This window comes from Lactuca sativa, chromosome 4 (genome assembly GCF_002870075.4).
Source record: "Lactuca sativa cultivar Salinas chromosome 4, Lsat_Salinas_v11, whole genome shotgun sequence".
Lineage (NCBI taxonomy): Eukaryota > Viridiplantae > Streptophyta > Magnoliopsida > Asterales > Asteraceae > Lactuca > Lactuca sativa.
In genome coordinates, this window is record NC_056626.2 from 2,466,187 (window position 1) to 2,493,527 (window position 27,341).

Consider the following 27,341-nt stretch of genomic DNA (forward strand, 5'->3'; position numbering starts at 1 on the left):
GTCTTTTTACCTTTGAGTTTTCATTAATGAGATCTTCAATTCTCATTTAGGTCGCATAGGCCAAAAACTGCTCGATCTAAAATTCGAGTTTCGGGCTGTGCACTGCTAAGCCAAATCTTAGAAAACTCATAACTTCCTCATACAAAGTAAGATTTGGGTGTTCTTTTTTTGTATGTTCTCGGTTTAACGTATACTACAACTTTTGTTTAGATTTCTAAGGCTAAAAAGTCCTCCATCGTAAATTCACTATTTACGTCTCCCGGTGTCGTGTCGGTTTTGCCGTAAAACTTCGATGAACCATAACTTCTTCGTTATAACTCGAATTTTGGTGTTCTTTATATGTACGGAACCCTTGACAAGTATTCTACAACTTGGTTAATATTATTTATTATTTTTTCAAAAAGTCATTTTTGACCCCTATTATCTCTAAATTGACTAGTCCGGATCTACAGACGTTACACAACTCATTTACACATACAGGAGGGTAAACCATATCTAAAAAGAACTTTGCACCCTAACATTCTCCCCCTAAAAGTTTAGATTGAATGTTCCGGCTTCACTTTCCAAATGATCTTGCGCGACCAAGACCAACTCCCCCTTGAAGTAATACCGATCTTTAAATCCGCAATGAATACCCGAGAGTCTTCGAATACCCATTTCTACATTCTCCCCCTAGTGACTATAAAATCCACAAAGGATGAGAAAAAATCGAGGAATAAACTTGATGAATCTCCCCCTCGATGTGTGCCAAAAATGAAATCGCGAGAAAAAATTTCAAATATCGTGAAATTTTTTGACTTTTGGGTGAAAGTTGCAAGAATTTCGAAAACAGGGTATAAAGTGTCAACTTTACAAATTCTGCAGGGAGCCGTTGCGCCAAAATAACTTCCAACACGAAACTTTACCCCGAATGCGAAACTGGGCATAAAGTGTCAATTTGCATAAACTTCAGGGACCTGATTCGAAAATTCTTCCATTTCTCAAAAAATTTAGCCCAATTGCGAAACTGGGTAAATTTTGCAAATTCACTAAAACTTCAAGGATTCAAATAAAAAATTATGCATTCTTCACAAAACTTTACTCCAATGTAAAAATGGGTAAAAATGCCACTTCATTGAAAGTTCAAGGATGCGAAGCAAACATATTTCTTTCTTCTTCACTTCGTTTCTAGTTGTGTTCACTGAATAATACAAAGAGCGAAGGTGTGTTCGACATCACCTCTATTGAACCCAAATTGAAGCCTTCAAAACGAACGATTTTGATACCTCAAGACTTCGACTCCAAAACAACACAGCGAAGGCTGTTTGACCTACAAACCCAAAATCGCATTCACACATCGAACTCTAATTTAGACATCGACACATCAAAGTCAACTATTTTCTTCCCAGTTCGATGTCCAGTACACATTCAATTTCAAGGCAAAGAATACTAGGATGCGAAAGACCAAAATCAAATATGTTCGACCCTCAAATGACTCCATCAAACATATTCCTAATCAACACCATCTGACTTTGAAATCCAATTTCATTTCTGATTTTTTAAAAGCACCAATTTTGACTTATTGTTTGACCATTGAAATCGAACTGCATAAAAACATTAAGTTCGATCCAGTCGACTTGAACTCAAATTCAATAGCAGTTGATACTTAACTCAAACAACAATATCGATTTCAAACCATCATTCAAGAGATTTCAACTTCAAATCGAACCAGTCAATATCGATTTCAAAACCAACTCAATACCATCCAAAATCATGTTCGACACTATAATTAAAATTGTCAAAATCGATTTCCGACTCAAATTAACACTAATCAAACTCATATTTGACTCTACTTTGCACAAATTGATATTAGATTTAGATTTGAATAGAAAACATATGCGAGAAATGAAGATATGTGACAAAATTGATTTTAGCTTAAGGAATGAACAATATCTGAATTAATCAAGATGGGCTCGATGGATTGATGAATAGTATTTGAGATTAGAAAGAAATAAAACATGAACATTAATGGATTCATTTTTGTTTGGGCTTGAAATTAACAATAAAAGGCTTATAAATTTTGTTGAGATTTGGGCTTGATCTAAGAAAAAATATATTGGATCATCAATGGCGTTGAAACGAAATAGATCCAACAAATCAAAATGATGACAATCAAAAACGAAAAGCACGATTTAAAAAATGATTGAATTAGAATTTTGAGAAAAACCTTGATCATTCATCTTCAATCTCAACATGAATTTTTCGGAATCCATTTGAGAATGTGAGAAACCTTCTTGACGATTCTTTTTCCATTTGCAACACACAAATCAATCATTGAAGATCTTGGTTCTTTTGTTGAAACAAGAAAGTTTCCAATCTTCCCATTATATCACCCACAATGTGTGTTGTACAAACCGTTCTTCATGTTCTTCAACGATCTATCATCATCTTCATAAGAACCATCAACACTTTTGGGTTTTGAATTCAAATTCATTGCAACATTTGATGATTGTTGGTTTGGAACCCAAATGTTTTTCATAGATTTCGGATTCATGATAGCTTTTGAAGATTTTTGTGAAGAAACCCAATTATTCTTGCTTTTGATCTTCTTCTTCTTTTTCTTCCTTTTCATCTTCTTGGATCTTGAAGATTTGAATTCAAGAACAACTTCATTCTCGACAACTTCAACTTTGCAAGTTTGAATCAAATCTTTTGGAGTTTGATACATTTGAACTTCTTGGATTAAATGATTTCGATAAGTCACCATTCCCTCAAATGAATCACAAGAATTCACGCATTCATCGGTTTGAACTCCAATTGAATGAAAAAATTTCACATCCTCATCAAAATCACATTGAATTCCCCTTTCTTGAAATTCAACAAACTTAAGAGCATGAAGATCATTTAGGTCTTCAATAAGAGAAACATATTACTTATCGAATAAATCTCTTTCTTTTCCTTCCTTTTGATTAGCACTCCAAGATAACATATTCATGAAAATTTGAGTCAAAGATTCAATCGTATTAAGAGGTTGAAATATCAACTTTCCTTGATCATCTTTCAATCCTCCATAAGAAATCACAGTTTCTCATGAAATCAACCCGCCTTTCAACAATAACCCATAAAATTATTTCTCATTAACTTTGTATTTGACATCTTCAATCATCACGATCCAAGAATCATAAGCCAAATACACCATGATCACAAGAACTTGAAAATTTCTAGAGAGGGAACGTGATTATGAATGAAATCTATAAAGAGAGAAAGTGAACCAAACATGTATTCTAGAGAGAGAAACTCGAATTTTAAATCAAATCAAGGAATAAATTCGATTTCTAGAACAAATACTTTCTCAAAGATGAAGAACCCACAACAATGAAGATTCACTCAAATCATGTAATCGTTATGGATTAATTCTTGAGAATTTCAAGAACATCCGCTTTGATACCAATTATAGTGATCCTGATTATGATGACATATGCGGAACTAAAAAGATCTAGTGAATCATTCAAACATCAAGAACACACGGAGTAAATAAAATCATTTAAGCTCCATTAGAATAGTAAGAGTACAAGTGGGTTTGAATATTCTCTCACTAAACTAACACTTACAAAATGGATCTTACAAGTTTTTAACTAAATAGGGGTCACTCACTTCCTATTTATAGGAAAGACTCAACCTATTTACACATACAAGAGGATAAGCCACATCCAAGGAGAACTTTGCACCCTAACACAATAGAATGTAATCCTAAAGCTGCAATGAAAAAATGGGGTCTTATAGGCATTTCATCGAACATTTAGAGGGCATAAAAATTATGAAAAATAAATTATGACAGAATATTGTAAGTATGAAATACATCAGAAATGGGAAGGCACATCAATCTAATTTTGAGGGTTTTGTCAATCTAATATTGTAGGTATGAAATACATCAGGCAAGCCAATGAATAAATAATCAACGATAAGGCAAATAATGAAAAACAAATTATGTAGACATCCAAAAAACAAAAAAAAAATAAGAAGCCGAAATCTATTTTTATGAACTCAACCCAATATCAAAAATCAAGATCTACCAGGAGTAATAATACCTGACATAATAATAATCCAAATTACAGAGCCTTTAAAATAAATCAGAGAGGGGGGGGGGGGGGAATGAGTAGAGTATCTTTGGGAATGGAACAGGTGATTCTGATGCAAATAGGGTTATAAGCATTGGATTTAGCGTTGATGAATTGGATTTTGGAAGCACCTTTTTCGTTTAACAGTTGTAGATTAGTTTGTTGATCATGATCTTTGGAGTTAGGGTTTCCTTCCGTTAAATTTGAGAAATTAAGAAGGTGGACCTCGATAGAAGCTTGGATTTAGTGATGCCATCTTCAGTTGGAGAGGGTAGCGCCGAGGTGGGAAATGAAAGAAGAGGGCGCCATAGGTAGGGAATGAAGGAAGCTGCTGGATGATGATAAAAGGGGTCGATGGGTGCTTTTATACAGATCAAAAACTAATTTCTCTGATTTAATGTATATTAAATGTTTTAAATATTCACCATAATTAAGTGTAACAAATATTACTGTTACACCATTTTTATTATTTATTATTGAATTTACTTTTGTTTAATTCTGATCGGTTGTTAGAGACATACAATATTTATTGGGAACATATGAACCTAATTATATATATATATATATATATATATATATATATATATATATATATATATATATATATATATATTGAGATTAAAATCATGATTGTATATTGTTCTTGTTTGAACCTCCATATAAACCGTGATCATAATCGTAGGATTGTACAATCCTACAATATCACCTATATAAATTGATCATGATCATATGTGAGTTGTTTTTGGGTAAGCTTAAAATATGATCGAATGATCGAATTGTAAGATCATACGATTGATTGTAAGATCATATGATTGTTATTCTTTATTTTTTTTTTAAATCTAATATTTTATGTTGGATTAGCTAAGTAAATCGAATACTAGCATGTAAAAATCTTTTTGGAATTGTTTATTCACTTACAGTTATATGAAGTATTTGATAAATATATTTTTAATATTTACTATTATTTATTGTTAAATTGAATAGTCAATTGATGAATATAATGTTTTTTTTTGTTTTAAAATAGTTTTGATAGCATTTTACTATGTCGATTCAATCTTAAAAAATCAAAAATGGTTTTAGGAAAGTATAGTGAAAATTCCTTATGCTTGGTATTATAATCGATTTAATATTTATTTTTATTTTTAAGTCAATTAAGTCCCAAAAACCGTAAATTGTATTCATTTTGATCCTTTTACCAGTAAACTGACGGTAAACCAGTCACCAACAAAATATAAAAAACTTTTCGCGAAAGAAAAAAATATATAAGGATTTTAAAAAAACTATATTAGTTTTCATTTTTTTTAAATATTACTTTGGTAGATTTTTTTGTCTAACGGATTGTATTATCTTATATTAATTTTATAATATTTTCTTTGTCTGGATATCTATTATGAAAATATATTTTTTCTTCTAAATATAATCGTTTTATAATAGTTTTGTCAAAATGATTGTATTATTTTATTTTAATCTAATATTTTTTTTTGTATTATCTTACATTACTTATGATATTTTCTTCGTTTGACAAATAATATCTATTATAAAATTAATTTTTATGTCGAATGAGTTGTATTATTTTATATTAATCTTATGATATTTTCTTTTTTCTTTAGAGGATATCTGCAAATAATTTTATTTTCTTATTAAATAACCGTGTTTATAATAGTTTTGTCAAATAGATTGTATTATCTTATATTAATCTTATAATATTTTGACAAAATTGCAAAAATGGTCCATGTGGTATGCAATTTTTTGGGGTTTTAGTCCAAACCTCGACTTTTTTGGATTAGTGGTCCTTTTGACCATATTTGTATGTAAATTTGGTCCCTCGTAAAATTAAAATGACTTAAATGCCCTTCTGATATATTGTTTTGTGTTTTTTTACCTAATTTAAATGAAAAAGAAATTAATTAATTAATTTGGGCCTACATCTCTCTCTCTCTCTCTCTCTCTCCTTTGTTCTAATCGACCCTCTCAAATAAACCACTGAAGACGCAATGTTTTTGATGATCTTCACCCTTGAATAACCCATCATCGTCGATGATTCTTCCTTCCTCCCCTCACCACACGACTGTCGTCTACTTCCTCCTCCTGCACCGTCGCCGCCTGCTCCTTCCCTTCTTTGCCCTAACCCGTTTTCCCTCTCATCGCCGCCAATAGGCATGCTCCTTCCCCTCTTTTCCCTAAATCCTCACATGAACTCACCGATTTCTCTCCATCAGGCACCAATGACAAACTTTGGAAAACACAACTATTTTTGCTTGGAATTCATCAATATAGCTCCCGCAACCCGGTTCGTGTTCTTGACTCTTGTAAACAAACCCCAAATCCACTGCAACCTGGAGAAGTTTTTTGTTACGTTTTTTAGAACTTGAACAGAGAAGGGGAATCGATGCTCAACCCAGGACATTCGATGGGAACACATGATGACGCCATTACGGGTGCAGGTGTTGGAGCATTGTGCATCTTTAACCAAAGACTAACCAATGTGGGTGGGGAACTCACCAGCTCTACAACAGGTTTTATTTTGATTTTAGGCCAAACCTGTGATGTTTCCCCTTTTTGTATCTAGAAAAATCAATTCCAAAAGTGGTTTGTACAGGGGTGGAGAACTGTTGGGAGATGAAGGTGAAAGAATGGTGTGATGTGTCTGATCGTAGGTGCAACAGGTCGGTCCGGTGTTTGATATTTGGTTTCATTAGCATGTATGTGTGTGTGTTGAATCAAGTTCATCAGTCTGTGAAACCTCATAACAAGTTGAATCGATGTGTGCAGCTTGTTGAACGATGTGTTGTGCGATGAATATGTTTTTCGGATCTGAGAACTTAGGATTTTTTTTCAGGGTTTATCAATGTATGTATGTTGAATAATAGTTCATCTTTGTGTCTTTTGAATCATGGCTTTTTCCTTGATCATATTTCGACACTACCTCATCGGATTTGGGTTCATCAGTGTGGGATGATAACGGAGAGAGCGAGAGAGAGGGAGAGAGAGAGAGAGAGAAAGAGAGAGAGAGAGAGAAAGAAAGAGAGAGAGAGAGAGAGAGAGAGAGAGAGAGAGGTGGCCCCACTTTTTTAATTATTAAAATAAATAGAAAACAATTAGATTTTAAAAGAATGAAAGAAAAATGAAAAATAAATACCCCAAGGGCATTACAGTCATTTCAGTTTACTAAGGGACCAAAAACGCAACGAAACTACTTCAAAAGGACCACCAATCCAAAAAAGTCATGATTTTGACTAAAACCCCAAAAAAATACATACCACAGGGACCATTTTTGCGATTTTGTCTAATATTTTTTAGTATTATCTTACATTAATAATCTTATAATATTTTCTTTATCTGACAAATAATATCTATTATGAAAATAATTTTTTGTCTTCTAACAAGAATCATTTTTATTATATTTCTATCTAACGATTTTTATTATCTTACATTAGTCTTATGATATATATTATTTATCTGATAGATAATATATATATATATATATATATATATATATATATATATATATATATATATATATTATGAAATAGTTTTTTTCTTCTAAAAATAACCGTTTTTATAACATTTTTGTCTAACAAATTGTCATCTTACATTAATCTTATAAAAACGGTTATTTATTAAAGAAAAAACATTTCATAATATATATTATTACAATGAAAATACGATAAGATTAATGTAAGATACTGATATGTTAAACATAAATATTATAAAAAATGGTTATTAAGAAAAAAAAAATTTTATAATAAATATTATCTTTCAGACAAAGAAAACATCATAAGATTATTGTAAGATAATACAATCCGTTAGATAAAAATATTATAAAAATGATTATTTTCAAAAGAAAAAAAACTATTTTTATAATATATATTATCTATCAAAAAAAAATATAATAAGATTAATGTATAACTAGGAAAAGGACCCATGCTCCGCATGGGTCCGAAATCCTTTTTCAAAATCATTAGATTCGATAGGACCGGTTTTTTCTTTTTTTGCCATGTACTAATGATCTGCATGGTTCCAAAAGTTATACCATGTGAACATGAGTTTAGTTTATCATAAAGTACAATTAACCATATATCAAATTCATCCTTACATGGTAGATGTTCTACCAGGTAAGCCAAATAAACAAAAAAGTTATCCTTCAACCCAAACAATCAAAATTTAATGAAACAAATTTAGATTGATTGTTTAGTAATCCATATATACAAACTGATTCACACACCTATACATGTAAATTCACACGTACATCCCCAAATGTAGAAATGTCACCTAATCAGATAAATAGTAAAGTGGTAAATTCAAGTGAATAGCATGATAAAAACATATCAAATCAAATATTTAAATGGAAAAACTATATGAAAACTTTAATATAAAATCTTATATGTTGGATCAAACTGACCACGAAGAAAGCAAAGAACAATGCAACTTTTCCCAACACCAGAGTTTCCCATTTAAAGCCATTTATTTCTATTTCCATTAGCAGCATAAGTTTTGCCTTCATCAGTAAGTTGTCATCTCTCTTTCTTGATATCCTATAAGCAAAATCAATTTCTGATTTATATATGGGAAGATACAAATATGACCACTCATCACCTCTATTTGATTATCCCAAATGCATTGGTTACATCTAATTTGCGAATTAGACTATACTTAACTAATTGTAAATCTACTTTAGAAAATGACATCATTCAATTACAAAAATATCAAATCCAAATATCTACGTTCAAATTAAGAGATGAATAGACAACATACCGGTAAACCCTCAGAGTCAAATGCAGGGACTTATACGAACTTCTCTCCTGATATTATCCCAAATAAGGCAAATAACTTATAGTTTGACAAAATGAAGTCGCAAGCAAAGTCAACCCCCCCCCCCCCCCACCCCCCCCCCCCCCTCTGAGTCGTCTCTAGTCTTCTCTTGTCTCAAAAATTTGTGACAAATGAAACTCCAAAAGTTCAAAATTAAAAGGAGTAATTTTTTTCAAAACTTTATCTAAAAAAAAACATTGCAATAGTTTGAGGCAACAACCACCATGTCTGATTTTTGTCTCCAACAAACGCTTGAAACAAACTGAATGCTTTCGTTTTCAGTATATTTTCCAGAATAGGATCAATAGACCAAAACTTGTGGGAAGTGATATGTATATGCAATGGTCGATAATAAGCAAACACCTACAAACATGTGACAATTAATTGAAATCACCATTCCATTAAAATTTCAAATTCTCAAAATGATAAACAAAAATAGGGCATAGACATAATACCTTATTAGTTTTTGAACCACATGTAATGAATCCATCAGCAACAAATAAACCAAAGAAGAATATTATCATCAAGAGAAAATAGTAAATGTAATAACATACCTTCTCATTAGTATGACCTTTAAAAATAATCCTTATATTTTTGGATTTATTTGTGAAAAAGCTCTTATATTTTCTTGATGACCGTTTACATGTAAATCTGTCAAAATGAATATAATTAACGGTGATTATGACTTAATCGAAACAAAATAATGATAAATCTAACTCAATTATAAAACCTAAATTTAAAGATTTTTCTTTCGGTACATTTTTTACCAATTTCATATATATCTTACAAATTTGATTGGAATGTTAAGAAATTTGAAAAAATAGTGTAAACTAAAAGCTGGAATCTCACAGGAAGACTCACAAGCCGGCTTTCTTTCTAAACACACGCTATCTATCAGTTATCTCTTTAGTCTTAAAACAAATATTTTATAGTTTCTCCCTACAAAATAGCGTTTCGTTTCTACCTCACCCTGTTATGCTATCTTCATTCCTTGATTTTATCCAATTTTGATCATTTATATTAAGAACTAGAATTTTTTTTTGATATGGGGTTTTGATTTTATTCGTGTTGTTAGATTAAGTTGAGTTGTTATGCATTTGGTATCTCGAACTTAACGATTTGATTGAAAAAGTCCCCTTTTCATTTTTATTTTTGGGGAAAAAGGAAACAGTTTTTGTAAAAGATTAATGGGTTGCTTTCCTTGTTTTGATTCGAGGGAAGAGGAGAAACTGAATCCTCAGAAAGTTAGGGCTGATCGTCATGAAGTCCACCCATCTGCGCCTACAAACATATCCAGATTATCTTCCGGTAAGTGTGTTTGTGTTAGAAATTCATGTTCATGAATTGAAGTGAACATATACTAATTCTACTTGTTTGATCTGATCCCTCTATTTTGTTATGTGATTATGATTAATTATTGCTTCAGATTTGTTTATATTGATTTTCTCCTTGTAATATGACCCCATCTAATCATGATATAAGTTTCTTATGATTGAATGTCTTTTCTTTTTTTTTTTTTCATTTTCCCACCATCATTACAATGAATTGCTACTTTTGTGATTGATGGCTGTATAAATTGGCGTAATCAAGCGATGAAACACAAGAATTTATAAGTAATTGTAGTGATACTGTACAGGGACAGACACATAGATGTTTTGTATTTGGATGGAATTGTGTAATAGATAATATATGGGGAAGTGATTTTGAAATGCTATAAAATTGATTTGGCAGGGGTTGATAGACTCAAGTCTAGAAACAATAATGTAAGCCTACGGAGGGAGTCATCAGGGCCTAAAGATTCACCAGATGCTCAAATTGCTGCTCAAACCTTCACTTTCCGTGAACTTGCAGCTGCAACAAACAATTTCAGGCCCGATTGCTTCTTAGGGGAGGGAGGCTTTGGCTGTGTATATAGAGGGCATCTTCAGGGTAGTGGTCAGGTATGGATATTTGATTAACCTGGTTGCTTATGCAGGCATATCTAATAGTATCTATGCATCAACATTATTGTGAATGATTTAATGATGTCAAAATTATGCTTTGAGAAAACCCGTGTAATTAAAGAACGCATAGATAGCATCACGTATCCAGCAGAATAAATCTAGTTCATTAATGGTACTGGATTATATCTTTATATTGCAACAACCTAGTGCTTCCTATTTCTAATTAAAAGGTAACAGTCACAGTCAGTATATATATATCTACTTAGAAGTTAGAACTAGATTGATGAGAACATAAACACCATCACCGGTTGAATGTGCATGCCTATCCATTATGGAATAAACAAACACTATTATTATTTCCATGTGTGTGTGTGTGTGTGTTGATAAACATAAATGATTATATTATTATAGGTTGAAAGAAGTAGTTATTGAATTTTGAGAATGACAGGTTGTAGCTGTTAAACAACTGGATAGAAACGGAGTCCAAGGTAACCGTGAATTTCTAGTGGAAGTTCTTATGCTGAGCCTTTTACATCATCCGAATCTGGTGAATTTGATTGGTTACTGTGCGGATGGTGAGCAGAGACTTCTTGTTTATGAATTCATGGCGTTGGGATCATTAGAAGATCACCTTCATGGTAATGAATATAATTACATACAAATCAATGTCCATGATTAGAAAATAGAAATATAAGTAAGTTGGTTGACAGATGTTCCGGCTGATAGAGAAGCATTGGATTGGAACACGCGAATGAAGATAGCTGCAGGAGCAGCGAAAGGTTTGGAGTTTCTTCATGACAAAGCCAACCCTCCCGTGATTTACAGGGACTTCAAGTCGTCCAACATTTTGCTGGACCAGGGATTTCAGCCGAAGCTCTCTGATTTTGGGCTGGCCAAACTGGGCCCCACCGGAGACAAATCTCATGTCTCCACGCGGGTCATGGGCACATACGGTTATTGTGCTCCAGAGTATGCCATGACCGGTCAACTCACGGTCAAATCCGACGTCTACAGCTTCGGTGTCGTATTTTTAGAGCTTATCACCGGTCGCAAGGCCATCGACAGCACTCAACCACACGGACAACAGAACCTCGTCACATGGGTAAATAATAAATTAATTTTATAATAATAAAAAAAAAATAATATAATGTATGAATTTTGTGCAGGCCCGGCCTTTGTTCAATGACAGAAGAAAGTTCACATCATTGGTGGACCCACGGCTGGAGGGTCGATACCCAATGAGGGGGCTGTATCAGGCTCTTGCGGTTGCATCCATGTGCATTCAAGAACAGGCTGCTGCTCGCCCTCTTATTGGAGATGTTGTCACTGCTTTGTCTTATCTTGCAAACCAACACCAGGGCTATGATCAACCCAGGCCTAAACCTGAAACAAATGCAAGGATTTTATCAACTAATACTGAAGAACAACAGGCTGGAGCCTCAGGGCGTAGCAGATGGGATTTGGCTTTGGAAGTTGGATCAGAGAAAGAAGAATCTCCTAAGGAATCTGCAAAGATGCTGAATAGAGAAAGGGCTGTTGCTGAAGCAAAGATGTGGGTGGAAAAAAGAAGGCAAACTGCTCAAGCTGCCTTCGATGCCAACAATTGACAATGCCTACTATTATTGCCTATTGCCTAGTACTAGTAGTATCTTTATATGTACTACTACTACAAACTGCTATATACTTTTTTAAAAACCTCATATTCCATCCTGTCATTCCCGACATTGGCAGTAATATTGTATAATTTAGTGATCACAACAATGAGTGCGAAATTCCTGGAAAAAAAAAATACAAGAAACAGAAATCAAACAAAAATTAGGTTGGATTGTCATGGATTTCTTGATTTTCTTAAAAGGAGTACAAAACAGTTATGGTTTTGTCTTAATTTTTTTCTTGTGTATAAATGGCGTATCGCATAATTTTTCCATTTTATACCCGGTTAATAATGAGTGAAAGGGTTTTAGAGCTACTATTTTTGGAATTTCATTGCTAAACGGTTAATGCATTCATTAAAATGTAAAACTAAACATTAGAATCTTGTCATTGCGTGGTTGTTTCTGTGGCAATTAAAGATATAGGGATTATTGGTCAACTTATTTATTATTTATAAGGGGAAATTTTATGCGGTTTAAGTTTGTTCGTCACAGTTAGTAGCTTTTACCAAGTCTAATGGTAATGGAAAATCAAGCCCGTAGCTTTTACCAAGTCTAATGGTAATGGAAAATCAAGCCCGAAGGTGCTGTTAATGTTAGGTTGATTTGAATGAAAGCAGGAATGCAAAGCCCATAGATGAAGTTTTGGATGAAACTCTATGCAATGGCAATGATTAGATGGATCTCGTGTTTTATTGGACCGCCGTGGCGTGACCAAGGATTTCCACGACGTGACAGCTGTTCTGGCCCAAGCTCATGATTCTTTTAGGGTTTACTTCATATTTAAACCCATCTAATTCATTATAGAGTTCATTACCTGTCTACAACACCCTTATACCTTAGACAAACCCTAGCTCTCATTCCCTTTGTAACAACCACAAAAATACTAAGTAATTTTTTTTATTTTTAAGTCAACCAAAACTATCAATAATTTATTTTAAAACCATCAAATTACGACAATGTAGAAATAGTTATCAGAGTATAATCATAAAATCATAAAATGCGGAAAGCGGGTGGATGCTGTGCGATCACATCGGGCCCTTCCCCTTCGAACCTGAAGTACCTGAAAACATTTCAAACATAAACCGTAAACACAAAGCTTAGTGAGTTCCTCAAAATACCACATAACATACAAGCAACAAGCCCTACCCAATGAGTATAACGGGACTCGCCCTAACTCACATGACGGGCCTCGCCCTAACTCGCATAATGGGTCATGCCCAACATACAAAACACACAAGTATCACATAGACAACTAGCATCTTACAAACATAATCCAGTGGGCCGATATTGGTGCCTTCGACCCATGAATACAATGAAGAGGCTTACCTCAAAAACACAACTCTTAAGTGGTAAGAAATACATTCTTGTGATGTTGATGACCATACCAAAATCACTTGGGTGTACTTTCGGCAAACCAAATCTGAAACCACCAATGTGCTAATTAACTTCATTCACTACATAGAAGTTAGGGTAGGCAAACCACTTAGAAGGCTGAGAAGTGACAATGGTGGCGAATTCAAGAACAACGCCTTAGATAACTTTCTTGTATCCAAAGGCATTGAGCACAACTTTTCGGCACCCTACACTCCACAACAGAATGATATAGTTGAAAGGAAGAACCGACCACTTTGTGAAACTGCTCGATCCATGTTGATGTTTGCAAACCTACCGCAACACTTCTAAGCCGAAGCCCTACAGCCGCTCGTTTCACTCAAAACATATCCCTAATCAACAACAGGCTTGAAGTCACTGCTTGTGAAGCAATGAACAATAGGAAGCCCAACGTCAAATTCTTTCACATATTTGGTTGTCGTTACTACATCAAGAACAATAGGGATCAATTAGGAAAATTTGTACCCAAGGCTTATGAAGGTATCTTTCTTGGATATTGCCTTTATGCTGCAACCTATAAAGTTTTGAACAAGCGAACTAGGGTGATAGAGGAAAGTAGTGATGTCACATTTGATGAAAGCTATGTGAGGGTTCTGGATCCAAACCACTTTGGTCCTCAAATGGTAGTACCATTTGATAAAATGAACCACCCATCACCTGCTAATGCTTCTACTCCAGTTCATGCTATTGAAGTAGATTTCAAATTCCTCTTTCCAACTCAAGCCTCTTCCATAGAATCAAAAAAGCTCACAAAAAAGCTTCTCCTGATGTCTCTCAACCTCATCAACCATCAAAAGACTCCAGTTCTACCAAAGCTCAGGTTGAGGGGGAACCATCTTTGAATGATTATATTCCTAAAAGTCCTTTAGAATCTTCTGAACTATCTACCCCAACCTCCCATCATCAATATGGTCCAGTCATAACACCAATCATTGCATCTTTTAAGGAGGAACCACCTTTGGATGGTTCCATTTTTAAAGGTACTTTAAAATCCTCCCAACCATCCAGTCCATGGTTTCAGAGGGAACCCCACTCGACTGGTTCCATTCCTTCAAGTTCCTTCACATCCACTCCATCTGCTGAATTTAAGCATGCAACAGTTGAGGGGGAACCACCTATTTCAGGTAGTTCCAGACGCTTTCAAGACGATATTTTTGAAGGAACATTCACTTCTGACTACCCACCTCGTCCAAGAGAACAATATGAGACAGTTTACACTCCTTAAATTCTTAAGGAAACTCGTCTCACAAAATGAACAAATGATCATCCAACCGAACAAATCATAGGTGATCTAGATTTTGGAGTAGTGACTCGTTTAGCAACCAAGAATGAATGTCTATACGCAAGCTTTATATCCATGATATAGCCCAAAGGAATCAAAGAGGCTCTACAAGATGCATATTGGGTAAAAGCAATGCAAGAAGAGTTAGATGAATTTGAACGCAACAACCAGTGGCGGAACACAAGATGAGCTGGGGGAGGCCATGGCCCCCCAACTTTTTATCCTTCTATGTATATATATATATATATATATATATATATATATATATATATATATATATATATATATATGTAGTAAACAATTCCTTTTGTATAAAACTCTTTTCCATCTACTGTTAATCATAATAATTCTCAGATACTTTAGAAAATATATTCCATAACTCATCCCACTCACATGGTGTTGACCTTGTCATTACTTTTAGATAAGAGTATATCAATTTTAAATGAGGTTTAAGATTACGACGAAAAGGATATATAATTAATAGAATTAATAATGTGGTTGAATATAGTGTATCAAATAAGATGGGTATTGAAACGAGTTACCTTAGTTTTCTTATATTATTTTATTTGAAGATTTAAATTATATATTTACAACTTTTTTATGTACAATCATCTCTATTTAATGAATCCAAATCCAAATAATCCGCTAAGTAAAAACTGAAATAATTTCATTAACAACAAACCTTTCCATATATTACCAAATAATATTTATTTGTTTTAAGTTATATAAAAGATACCATGTCAAAAATACAAAATCCATATTCATGTATTTGTAAGGCTTTGTTTTAAAATACAATTACATAATAAACTAGAAAATAAGTTCTACTTTGATTAACAATGTAAGAATATATCTTATTAGTTGTCTTGTTTTGATTGTTTGATGTATTATAACTTTGAACCATATTAAATTATATGGTTTTGTTTTGTTTTAGAATTTAGGTTTCGCCCCCGAGTTGTAATGGTTGTGTTCTGCCCCTAGCAACAACGTGTGGGACTTAGTGCCAACACCAGAAGGAGTATTAGTTTTTGGTTCAAGATGAGTCTATAGAAACAAGAGTGATGAAGATGGAGTCATCATCTGGAACAAAGTCAGACTGGTTTTCAAAGGCTACTCGCAACAAGAAGGCATAGACTATGATGAAATCTTTGCATCTGTTGCAAGAATAGAAGCCATTAGGATTTTATTGGCATTTACTGCACACAAGAACTTTATGGTTTACCAAATGGATGTGCAGCGTGCATTCTTAAACGACGAAATCGATAAGGATGTATATGTTCAACAACCTCCTGGATTCGAAGATCCAAAGTTCCTTAGCCATTGTTATAAGCTTCAAAAGGTTGTATATGGATTGAATCAAGCTCCAAGAGCATGGTATGGAACATTGTCCAAATTCTTGGAAGATTCAAAATTTCAACGAGGTTCTATCGATCCCACTCTTTAGGAAAACCCACAACAACTATCTGATCGTTATGCAAATCTACGTCAACGACATCATATTCAGTTCAACCAGCAAGGACCGTAGTGATGAGTTTGATGAGTTGATTAAAAGAAAACTTAGAATGAGTATGATGGGTGAACTCAACTACTTCCTAGTTATGCAAGTTCATCAAAAACTTGTTGAAGAGATACTCCATGGAGAACGCATCAACTACAATGAATCCAATGTCTACATCCTACAAACTTGATTCAGACCTCGATGGTAAATCTGTAGATCAGAAGCACTATAGAGGAATGATTGGATCATTACTGTACCTTACAACTAGTCGACCATACATCATGTTTTCAACATATATGTGTGCATGCTTTTGAAGCCAATCCCAAGGAATCACACCTCATGGTAGTCAAAAGAATTTTCAAATATTTGAAAGGAACTGCTTCTCTGGGTCTATTCTTGTCACACCCCCAAACCGGAACAACAAAAACGTTCGGGGGCGGATGACGTCATGTTCAGTATCACAACAATTGCATACTAGTAATCAAAGTACAACAACCATTACATTGATAAAGTATAGTTTTACATTCGTGATCAAATCAATGTATATTGACACCAAAATGTATAGCAAAAAATAAAAGACGTGACTCTATGAAGCACCGTCTTCTCAAAAACGTGTGGATACCTGTTTACCGATTTCCTGAGAATACAAGTAGTTTTGAAAAGAGTGTTAACAATTAAGTTGGTGAGTTCATAAGTATGTTTGTAATTGAAATCTGTCATTTGTTCCTTGAAAATGTAAGTATGTTTTCCTAGAAAATCCAATATTTTCTATTGTAAATGTGTTTGTAGTCTTAATACCCTAAGACCAGAATGTGTAAATGTTGTTGTACTCTAAAATAGTATGATATAGTTTTAATCCCCATAAAACCATAAAAGAAATGTTTCCTAAAAATGTAAGTTTCTCTCTATTAAGAAATTAGTAAATTGTAATTGTAATTGTATGAAATTCTGTGAGTGTGTGCCTGGATCCACCAGTTGTACTGTGAAATATTGTATTGTAGTTTTATTATTTTAATAAAACTATGTGAAGTTGTTTACTTATTCATACACTAATTGTATTGTTCAATACCAAATTATGAGTTATCATAACCATGCTTGATGACCTAAGATGGCCTGAACACGGCGTTCTGCAGGCATCGCAATCGGTACGACATTTGTCACCCAGGACTGTCGGCCTAACTATAGCTAAGAGTTAATGTGCGGGATTGTCAGTCCCGTATAGATATATACACAAGTGTCACGCTCTCCCTCCAGGAGGCTCTGGTTATAATTCCAGGGCTTGGTCAGCACTTAGATAAGTACGTTGATGCGACATGGACCTCCGGCGGCTCTTCTAGTCTTCTGATGCGGTGGAGATCTGCTAGTCACAATCAGAGAGATGTGTTAGAGCCGTCTAAGGGACTGTGCCCCGGGAGCGGACTCCGACGATCAAGTTAGATCAACTAGAAGATCTGAGATGGTAAACCATTGGACCGCAAACACACGGGACCGTGAACCCACTGGACCGTAAACCATTGGACCGCAAACTCACTTGGTCATGCCATTTGGACCGTAAACTCTTTAGGGTGGCCATACACCCTAAGTGTGCAATCATATGTGATTGTATCCCTTCAATCTAAGAGTTTCCTAGTATATTGGGGGGTTATCCCTTATAATTAGTTGTTTATACACTAATCAAATACACATACATGTCATTATATGTTTATTAGGATCTTTGTGTGCTCAAGGTTTCACCTGACACTCTACATCCTTTTTCCAAACATACTTCCGTATCACTCACTACAAGTGAGTTCATACCCCTTCATCTACCTTTTTAAATGATTTTAAATGCTTTTATGGGGGGGGGGGGGGAGGGGGAATACAAGTTGAAACATTATAGTTATTATATCAATCACATGTGATTAATAACTATCAAACAAATGGAATTGCTATACTTTTAGCTGTTTTATCAAACAAACTACTTCAAAATGTTTATCAAACTCTTTTACATGTTAAACTCTTTATCAAACTTGTTATTACATACCAAACCTTTTCCTTGAACTCTTTTAAACTTATATATTGTCAAAACCGTGTCTAATGCATGTATAGTTATATAAGTAAGGTTGGAAGGACTTAGGACTGATATCTCACTTTATTTCATGTTCCTTGTTTGGTTATGGACTTAGAGTACCCTGTTGTTTGTCCGAGTGTCGTTTAATCCTTAGTTATATATTATGTATATATGTATATGACATAAAAGCTTTTGCCTCAATTCAATACACTCAGTTAAACAAACAACTCTACTAGTAAACTAAAATAGGTATAGTTTAGGAAGTCACCATTCACTATTTCGAGTACAATGAAACATACAAAGTGTCAGTTCATACATGAGTCAATACATATTATAACGAGAAACAAATAGAGAATACTATAACGAGAAACAATACATACTATACACTATACAAGAGAACATACTATGATGAGAAACAAAGAGAACATACTACATACTAGACAGTGAGAACATACATTACAATAGTATATACAATACATATACAAGAATACTATAACATAAATGTGAGCCACGGTTTTGGGGCATGGCATCACCTGCCATGGCTCGTTTTGTATCCAGAGTCTCCTGGAGGTAGAGCGTGAATTTGTGTATAGATCTATACTAGATTGACTATCCTACACCTTGTTGTTCGCTACAGTGGGACTTGCAAGTCTACGAGTGCCAAATATCATTTCTTCTGACGTCTTTCATCGTCGTATTTTTAGTCGATAGTATGGTACAATCATATCACATTATAGCTTAATTAACAACCAGTTTAAGGTAGTTAGTATATCAGTAGTTACAATAATACAACACTACAATACTTTATTATTTTCCCATTGCATTCACATTGTGATCCTCTCACATAAACGGTAATGTAAAAACTATATTTTTGGTTAATGATAGTCACAATTGGGAAAATATACACTTTTACAAGAAACAAACATACAAAACATTTGATGCCTTGGTAGAAGGCTACGTTTAGTAGAAAATATAGGATTTTCTAGGAGATACAAACATTTACTACAAACATTTACAAACTTATACATCAAACACTTACAAACATTTACATTGAACATTTACATTGAACATTTACAAACATTTTCAGTAAACTTATACAAACATTGACACTAAATACTTATGAACTCACCAACTTTAAAGTTGATTAACTTTTTCAAAATAACTTGTATTCTTAGGTCATCAGTAGACAGGTACCGATGCCAGGTTTTGAGAAGATGGAGCTCGTTCAAGACTCATCTCTTATTTTAACTTACATTTTTGGTGTCTTATAAACTTCACAAAACACACCTGTATTAAATTATATTATTAATGCAACGGATGATGTTGTTGCTTGTTTACTAATTTGCATTGTTATGATACTGTACATGACGTCCTCCGCCACAGAACGTTTCTGCCGTTCTGGTTTTGGGATGCGATAGATTGGTATGAGAGCATTGTTTATAGTGAATCGAGTATATCAACCCATAAAAGATATACAAACTATAAACACAACGGGATTAAAATACTCTGACCAAGAGTTTATACTTTTAAATAATAAAATATTTAACCAAGTATACCTACTTGCATTCATACTAAAATCAGTGTCACTAGGACATAACAAAAGTATTACGATTGTTGAGCAACACAATTAGGCTTAGAGACATATAGTCAAATCTGGGAGTGATATAGCCTGATCAACTATATTTTCCGTGGAGTGACTAGCATGTGCCTAAAAATGGTTGTGATGTTGCAACAAGTCTAAGGACTTACCAACACTACTACAATGAAAACATTAGAATAGAACATAAACCTAAAATACTATAGGAGTATTTTGTGTTACTATAATTACTTATTTGAGAACTAAAAAGGTCTTTATTAGTAGGTCAATAGTTGCTAAGTGGATACACTAAGGTTATATGTGACTAGGATATCATAGACTTAGAATATATGATCTTTGCTTTACTTCCTGTTCCTTGTTTGGTTGTGGATTTGGAGTTAGGTCATTTATTCGAAGGTCTATCCTGTTTTAATTACATGTAACTGGTATTCACTATGCAAGTATTGAAGTAACTAGTAGGGATCATCTTATAACTATCTTAAGTAGTACGTCTATTTTTATAAGATTCTTATACCCCTTTTCTCGCGTAGATATCATGGCTGGATTCCATCCCCATGGCGACCCATACTTCCCAAACCAAGGCAATGCTAGATGGCTCGAAGCAGAGCCAAAAGATAATCATCTAATCCCTTTGGATGATCACCTCGCAGAAGGCTTCTCGGAGGATTCTGACTCCGAACCAGAAGTCAATAACCTACCCCTAGTGGCTCAAATCCCTAATGCTAACCCTCGTCCAGCATTTCAAGGTCCCACACCTCTGTGGGCAACAAACTTGAACATATGGAGCCATGAAAAGGGTCAACCCTTACCATACAACAAATATTGAAGCTTCTGTAAATTGAACGAGGGAGGCTCAGCAGACAGAGTCCTGCCTATACTGATCTGCAGGATTGCCCGTAGTGATGAGCAAGGTAGAGCGGCCATCAACCGAATCATGGAAGTTGACGCCGATGCGGGAGTTAATACCGTACGCATTCGCTATCTGGAGTCTGCTTATGAAAGGACTCAGAATCAGAATGCAGCCCTGTAGAGAGATCTTACTGCAACCCATACTGAAGTCAGGGAACCTCGAGCTCGGCAAACAATGACTGAAAGGTACATGAGAAACATGGAGCGCCATCTGTCAGAATCAAGGACTCATTCTAGTGGTTCTCGTCATAGATAGAGCCTACTCAACTTTCTCTTTTGGATATAGCGTAGTCTATGTAAAAATTCTAGTTTAATTTCCTATCTATGTGAAGACTTTGAATCTATTAAGTCTTGTTAGGTCGTAGTTCTGTCAAAATTTTCCCATGTTGGTTTGATGTAAGACCTACTTCTAGGTCATTTTTCCCGAGCTTGTTACATCTGTAATACCAGTATTATTGATAGATATCTAATCTCATGGAAATTATTATCCAAATGCTATCATCTTTTTAGTACTAGATCTACATTCAAACATATATTCAATTGTGTTGTTGGGCTATGGAGAGTTAGCCCATGGGTCACTCTCATCATTTCTCTTTATTAAATTTTTACCAGTATCTTCATCTTTGTAAACTTTTAGTTAAAAGATGCCTCCACGCCAATCAATGAGACGCGATCCTCGGGTAACTCTAATACCACCACCACCTCCTTCACACATCGATACGGTAGCTCTAAATACTGCAGTAGTTGCGGCTGTGGCAACAGCCATGGCTCAATATCACTCTACCAGTACCAGCGGAGGTGGAACACCTATTCATTCTACTCAAGGTGATGTCCTTGTGCACTCGAGAGAGTGCTCCTACAAGGACTTTACGAACTACAAGCCAAAGTCCTTTAAAGGGACTGGCGGAGTCATTGCCCTCTCGCAATGGTTCGAGAAGAGAGAGTCGATTTTCGAGATCTGCTCATGTCCAGAAGAGAGAAAAGTCAAATTTGCTGCTTGCACCTTCGAGGAAAAAGCCCTGATGTGGTGGAATAGCCATGTCAAGTCACTAACTCTAATAGTGGCAAATTCTATGGGCTGGGAAGCTTTGAGAGAACTCATGATTGAAGAATACTGCCCGAGGGGCGAAATCCAGAAACTAGAACAAGAACTATGGAGCCTAACCATGAAGGGCTCCGACATAGTTTCCTATACCTCCAGATTCTGCGAGCTGGTGGCCATATGTCCCAACATGGTTCACACGGAGGGAAAGAAAATAGAGAGGTACATCTGGGGACTGCTGCCTCCATTCTAAGGGAATGTCTTGGCTTCAAACCCCATTACATTCGATAGTGCCAAGCGGTTGGCACAACGGCTCATTGACCATGGGGTCCGTACCCCGTCAATAACAACAACCCTAGCCATCTCAAAACCCTCCAAAGCCGCTACCAACAAGCAGAAATTCTGGGATGACAAGAAGAAGCAAAAAGCTGCCAAAAAGCAGCAGGGCATGGCGGTTCATACTGCGATAGTACCTGTCGCTGGTACTCTGGTAAAGCAGTATGTGGAGAGTTTGCCAAAGTGCAACAAATGCAACTTCCACCACATTGGAGCCTGCCGGGAAATGTAGTGTTCTATCTGCAACAGGAAGGGGCACACTGCCCGTTTCTGCAAATCTCCGGCAAGGCCAATCAACCAAGTCCTCAGCGCTGGTGTGGGCCAGGCTTGCTACGGTTGTGGCGAAGTGGGCCACTACAAAAGGAATTGCCCGAAGGCAGGGAATGCCTGTGGAGTAGGAAGAGTGTTGGCTATAGGCCACGAGGAAGCAGTTGTCGGCCCCACAGTGGTCACTGGTACGTTTCTCCTCAATAACTCTTATTCATGCATTCTGTTTGATAGTGGAGCGGAGAGGAGTTTTGTGAACCAAAAGTTTGCTCACTTACTTAAACAAAAATCACGAACACTTAAAGAACCATTCACTGTATAAATGGCTAACGGGAAGACTGAGAGCACTAGCAGTATATACATAGGATGTACTCTAACTCTAGATAGACATTCAGTTTCAATCGACCTCATGTCGGTCTCAATTAAAAGTTTCGACGTCATTATCGGCATGGATTGGTTGAGTCTACATCATGCCGACATCATGTGTTATGAAAAGGCTGTTCGCCTTAATCTTCCATCTGGCGAAACTCTAGTAGTCTATGGTGACAAACTCGACACGAGCCTTCGTATCATCTCGAGTATTCAAGCCCAGAAGTACTTGCGAAAGTAATGTCGCGTATTCCTTGCTCATGTTGTTGATGTGAGCCAAGAGATGAAGGAAATTAAGAACATCCAAGTAGTACGCGATTTTCCCGACATCTTTCCAGAAGAACTCCCAGGATTACCTCCACAACGTCAAGTTGAGTTCAGAATCGACTTAGTCCCAGGGGCTACCCTAGTAGCCAAATCGCCCTATCATCTAGCACCTGCAGAGATGCAAGAACTGTCCGGTCAACTTAACGAACTGCTCAGCAAGGGCTTTATAAGACCAAGCTTCTCACCCTGGGGAGCTCCGGTCTTGTTCGTCAAAAAGAAAGACAGATTGTTTCGTATGTACATCGACTACAGGGAACTCAACAAGCTTACCGTTAAGAATCGTTATCCTCTGCCTCACATAGATGGTTTGTTCAACCAATTGCAAGGGGCGAATTACTTTTTGAAGATAGATCTGAGATCTGGGTATCACCAGTTACGAGTGCTTGAGGAGGATGTTCCGAAGACAGCCTTCCGTACTCGTTCCGGACACTATGCGTTCGTAGTGATGCCATTCGGATTGACCAATGCGCCCGCAGTATTCATGGACTTAATGAATAGGGTATGTCGTCCTTACTTGGATCAGTTCGTCATCGTCTTCATAGATGACATACTTATCTACTCTCGTAGTAAGGAAGAGCATAGTCAACATCTACGTCAGATCTTGGAAACATTACGATCAGAGAAGCTCTACACGAAGTTCTCTAAATGCGAGTTTTGGATCTGAAGAATCAAATTTCTGGGTCACGTTGTTAGTGAAGAAGGAATTCATGTTGACCCTTCCAAAATTAAAGCTATTGAGAACTGGTCAGCACCGAAGACGCCTACAAAATTTCGTCAATTTCTACTCCTCGTTGGCTACTATCGCAGATTCATTCAGAACTTCTCTCGAATTGCGAAACCTCTTACGAATTTGACCTAGAAGGGTGTGGCCTTTGACTGGGAAGAGAAACAAGAGAAAGCGTTCCAAACACTGAAACGAGCCTTATGCACCGCACCGATACTATCCCTCCCAGAAGGAATAGAAGACTTCGTGGTCTATTGCGATGCATCCAATCAAGGGATCGGTTGTGTTCTAATGCAACGAGGTAAGGTCATTGCCTACGCCTCAAGACAGCTGAAGACGTACGAGGTCAACTACACCACGCATGATCTTGAGTTAGGAGCAGTTGTGTTTGCTTTGAAGATCTGGAGACACTACCTATACGGTACGAAGAGCACTATCTTTACAAAACAAAAAAGCCTACAACATATATTTGACCAGAAGGAGCTCAACATGAGACAACAACGGTGGGTCAAGCTACTCAGTGATTATGAATGCGAAATTCGTTATCATCCCAGCAAGGCCAACATAGTAGCTGACGCCCTAAGTCGGAAAGAATACTCTAGTCGTAGAGTCAAATCATTGACTATGACTATCCATTCACACTTGTCCACACAAATTAAGGAGGATCAGATCGAAACTTTGAAACTTGAAAATGCGGCGAGTGAATCCCTAAGAGGATGGATAAGAACTTGGAAGTCAAGGGTGGCGGAGCCTTATATTTCATGGATCGGATCTGGACAACGAAACACGGTGTCTTCAGAGACTTGGTCATGACCGAAGCGCACAACACTCGATGTTCCGTCCACCCAGGTTCAGATAAGATGTATCTGGATCTTAAAAAGTTATACTGGTGGCCTAACATGAAAACAAGGATTGCTACCTTCGTAAGTAAATGCCTTACTTGCGCCAAGGTTAAGTTCGAATACCAGAAACCATCAGGTTTACTTCAATAGCCGGAGATACCGGAATGGAAATGGGAGCGAATCACAATGGACCTCATAACCAAGTTTCCTAAGACAACGGGTGGACTTGATACCATTTGGGTTATCTTTGACAGGTTAATCAAGTCCGCACACTTCCTGCCAATCAAGGAAACTGACAAGATGGAGAAGCTCACGAGACCTTATATTAGAGAGATAGTACGACTGCACGGTGTTCCCATATCCATTATCTCTGATAGATATAGTAGATTCACTTCGAGGTTCTGGTAGTCGCTACAAAGTTCCCTAAGAACGAGGCTGGACATGAGTACAACCTACCATCCGCAGACCGATGGACAAAGTGAGAGAACTATCCAAACCTTGGAAGATATGTTGTGATCCTGTGTGATCGACTTTGGGAAGGCATGGGATACTTATTTTCCCCTTGTCGAGTTTTCCTACAACAATAGTTATCACACGAGCATAAAGGATGCTCCATTAGAAGCCCTCTATGGCCGAAAGTGCAGATCCCCTCTGTGCTGGGATGAGGTGGGTGACACCCAGTTAGCTAAAGGACGAGTTCGTGACAGCATTCTCACAGGTCCAGAGATCATTCGGGAAACAACAGAGAAGATTGTTCAGATTCGTGAACGATTGAAAGCCTCTATAGACCGACAGAAAAGCTACGCAGACAAACGAAGGAAACCTTTGGAATTCCAGGTGGAACACCACGTTCTTTTGAAAGTCTCACCCTGGAAGGGCTTGATACGCTTCGGAAAGCGTGGGAAGCTCAATCCAAGATACGTAGGGCCTTTCGAGATTCTCGCAAGAATCAGCCCTGTAGCTTACAAACTCAACCTACCTCACCAACTAAGTAACGTACGTTCTACTTTCTACGTCTCGAACTTGAAAAAGTGCCTATCCGACGAGACTCTTGTAATCCCACTCGAGGAGATCGAGATCAACAAGAGCCTCAAATTCATGGAAGAACCAATAGAGATCATGGACTGAGAGGTCAAGCAAACGAAGTAAAGCTGTATCCCGATAGTGAAGGTTCCCTGGAACGCCAAGCGAGGACATGAATTCACTTGGGAGCGCGAGGATCAAATGAAACTGAAATATCCTCATCTTTTCGCTTAGTTATTTGAATTAACTTAATTGCGTAAACTCTAATTTCGGGACAAAATTCTCTCTAACGGGGGGATGATGTGACAACCTGAAATTTGTAGCTTGTATAAACGTTCAAATCTATCAAAGTTAGACCCGTGTTACTATCTTTTAGCACTATTTAGGGTCTATTCTGTGTATTTTGAGACTAGTGCATCAAAGGAATCAGTGTTTGGATTCGTCAGTTAAAGTTCCAAACCATCTATCAAACCTTAAACCTCCTCAAAAGGAGTTTACGGTCAGGACATTAGAGCTTACGGTCAAGGTGACCGTAAACTCCCTCCTATATATATATATATATATATATATATATATATATATATATATATATATATATATATATATATATATATATATATAGTTCATGATCATTTTTGATCATTTCTTCCATTTCAAGCCTAGAATTCCGAATTTTCTCTCAAGTATCAAAGGGTTTTTCTTCTAAACTTCAAATAATGTAAGTGATTCCTTCCCTTTTGGAGTTGATACATCTCTTCTTCTTGATTCACTCTTGAATTCATCCACAAATCTCATATTTTGAGTCTAGATCTTCAAGATCCTCAAGAACATCAAGAACACTTTAGTGTTTTGGGCCGAAAACACCCTTCTTTTCTTCCAAATTGTAAGTATCTATCTTCTATACTTGTTATCTAGTTAGGATACTTGATTAAGGCCTTGAAAACATTCTTTTTTTCATGAACAAAAGGTGTTTACGGTCTAGTGTATCTCCTTAGACCGTAAACCCTTATTAAGGGTGCAAATGAGACATTACACCCTCCTAAAGATTATAATGGAACCTAGAACCCTTCTACAAGCTTGAATGCCCCTAAAAATCACTCCTATGAACGAAATAACATGAGTTTACGGTGGTTAACTCATGGACCGTAAACCCTATGACCGTAAGGTCATTGGACCGTA

At 36.1% G+C, this 27,341-nt stretch overlaps 1 protein-coding gene across 1 annotated transcript; it reads left to right on the forward strand.

The window, feature by feature from the left end:
* The first annotated feature begins 9,727 nt into the window (after positions 1 to 9,727).
* On the forward strand, positions 9,728 to 12,737 carry LOC111889829 (serine/threonine-protein kinase PBS1). Its single transcript, XM_023885982.3, has 5 exons — positions 9,728 to 10,217; positions 10,641 to 10,849; positions 11,301 to 11,490; positions 11,563 to 11,954; positions 12,019 to 12,737. Exons 1-5 carry the CDS (start codon positions 10,097 to 10,099, stop codon positions 12,457 to 12,459), a joined length of 1,353 nt encoding a protein of 450 aa, XP_023741750.1. The 5' UTR covers positions 9,728 to 10,096; the 3' UTR covers positions 12,460 to 12,737.
* Positions 12,738 to 27,341: the final 14,604 nt, after the last annotated feature.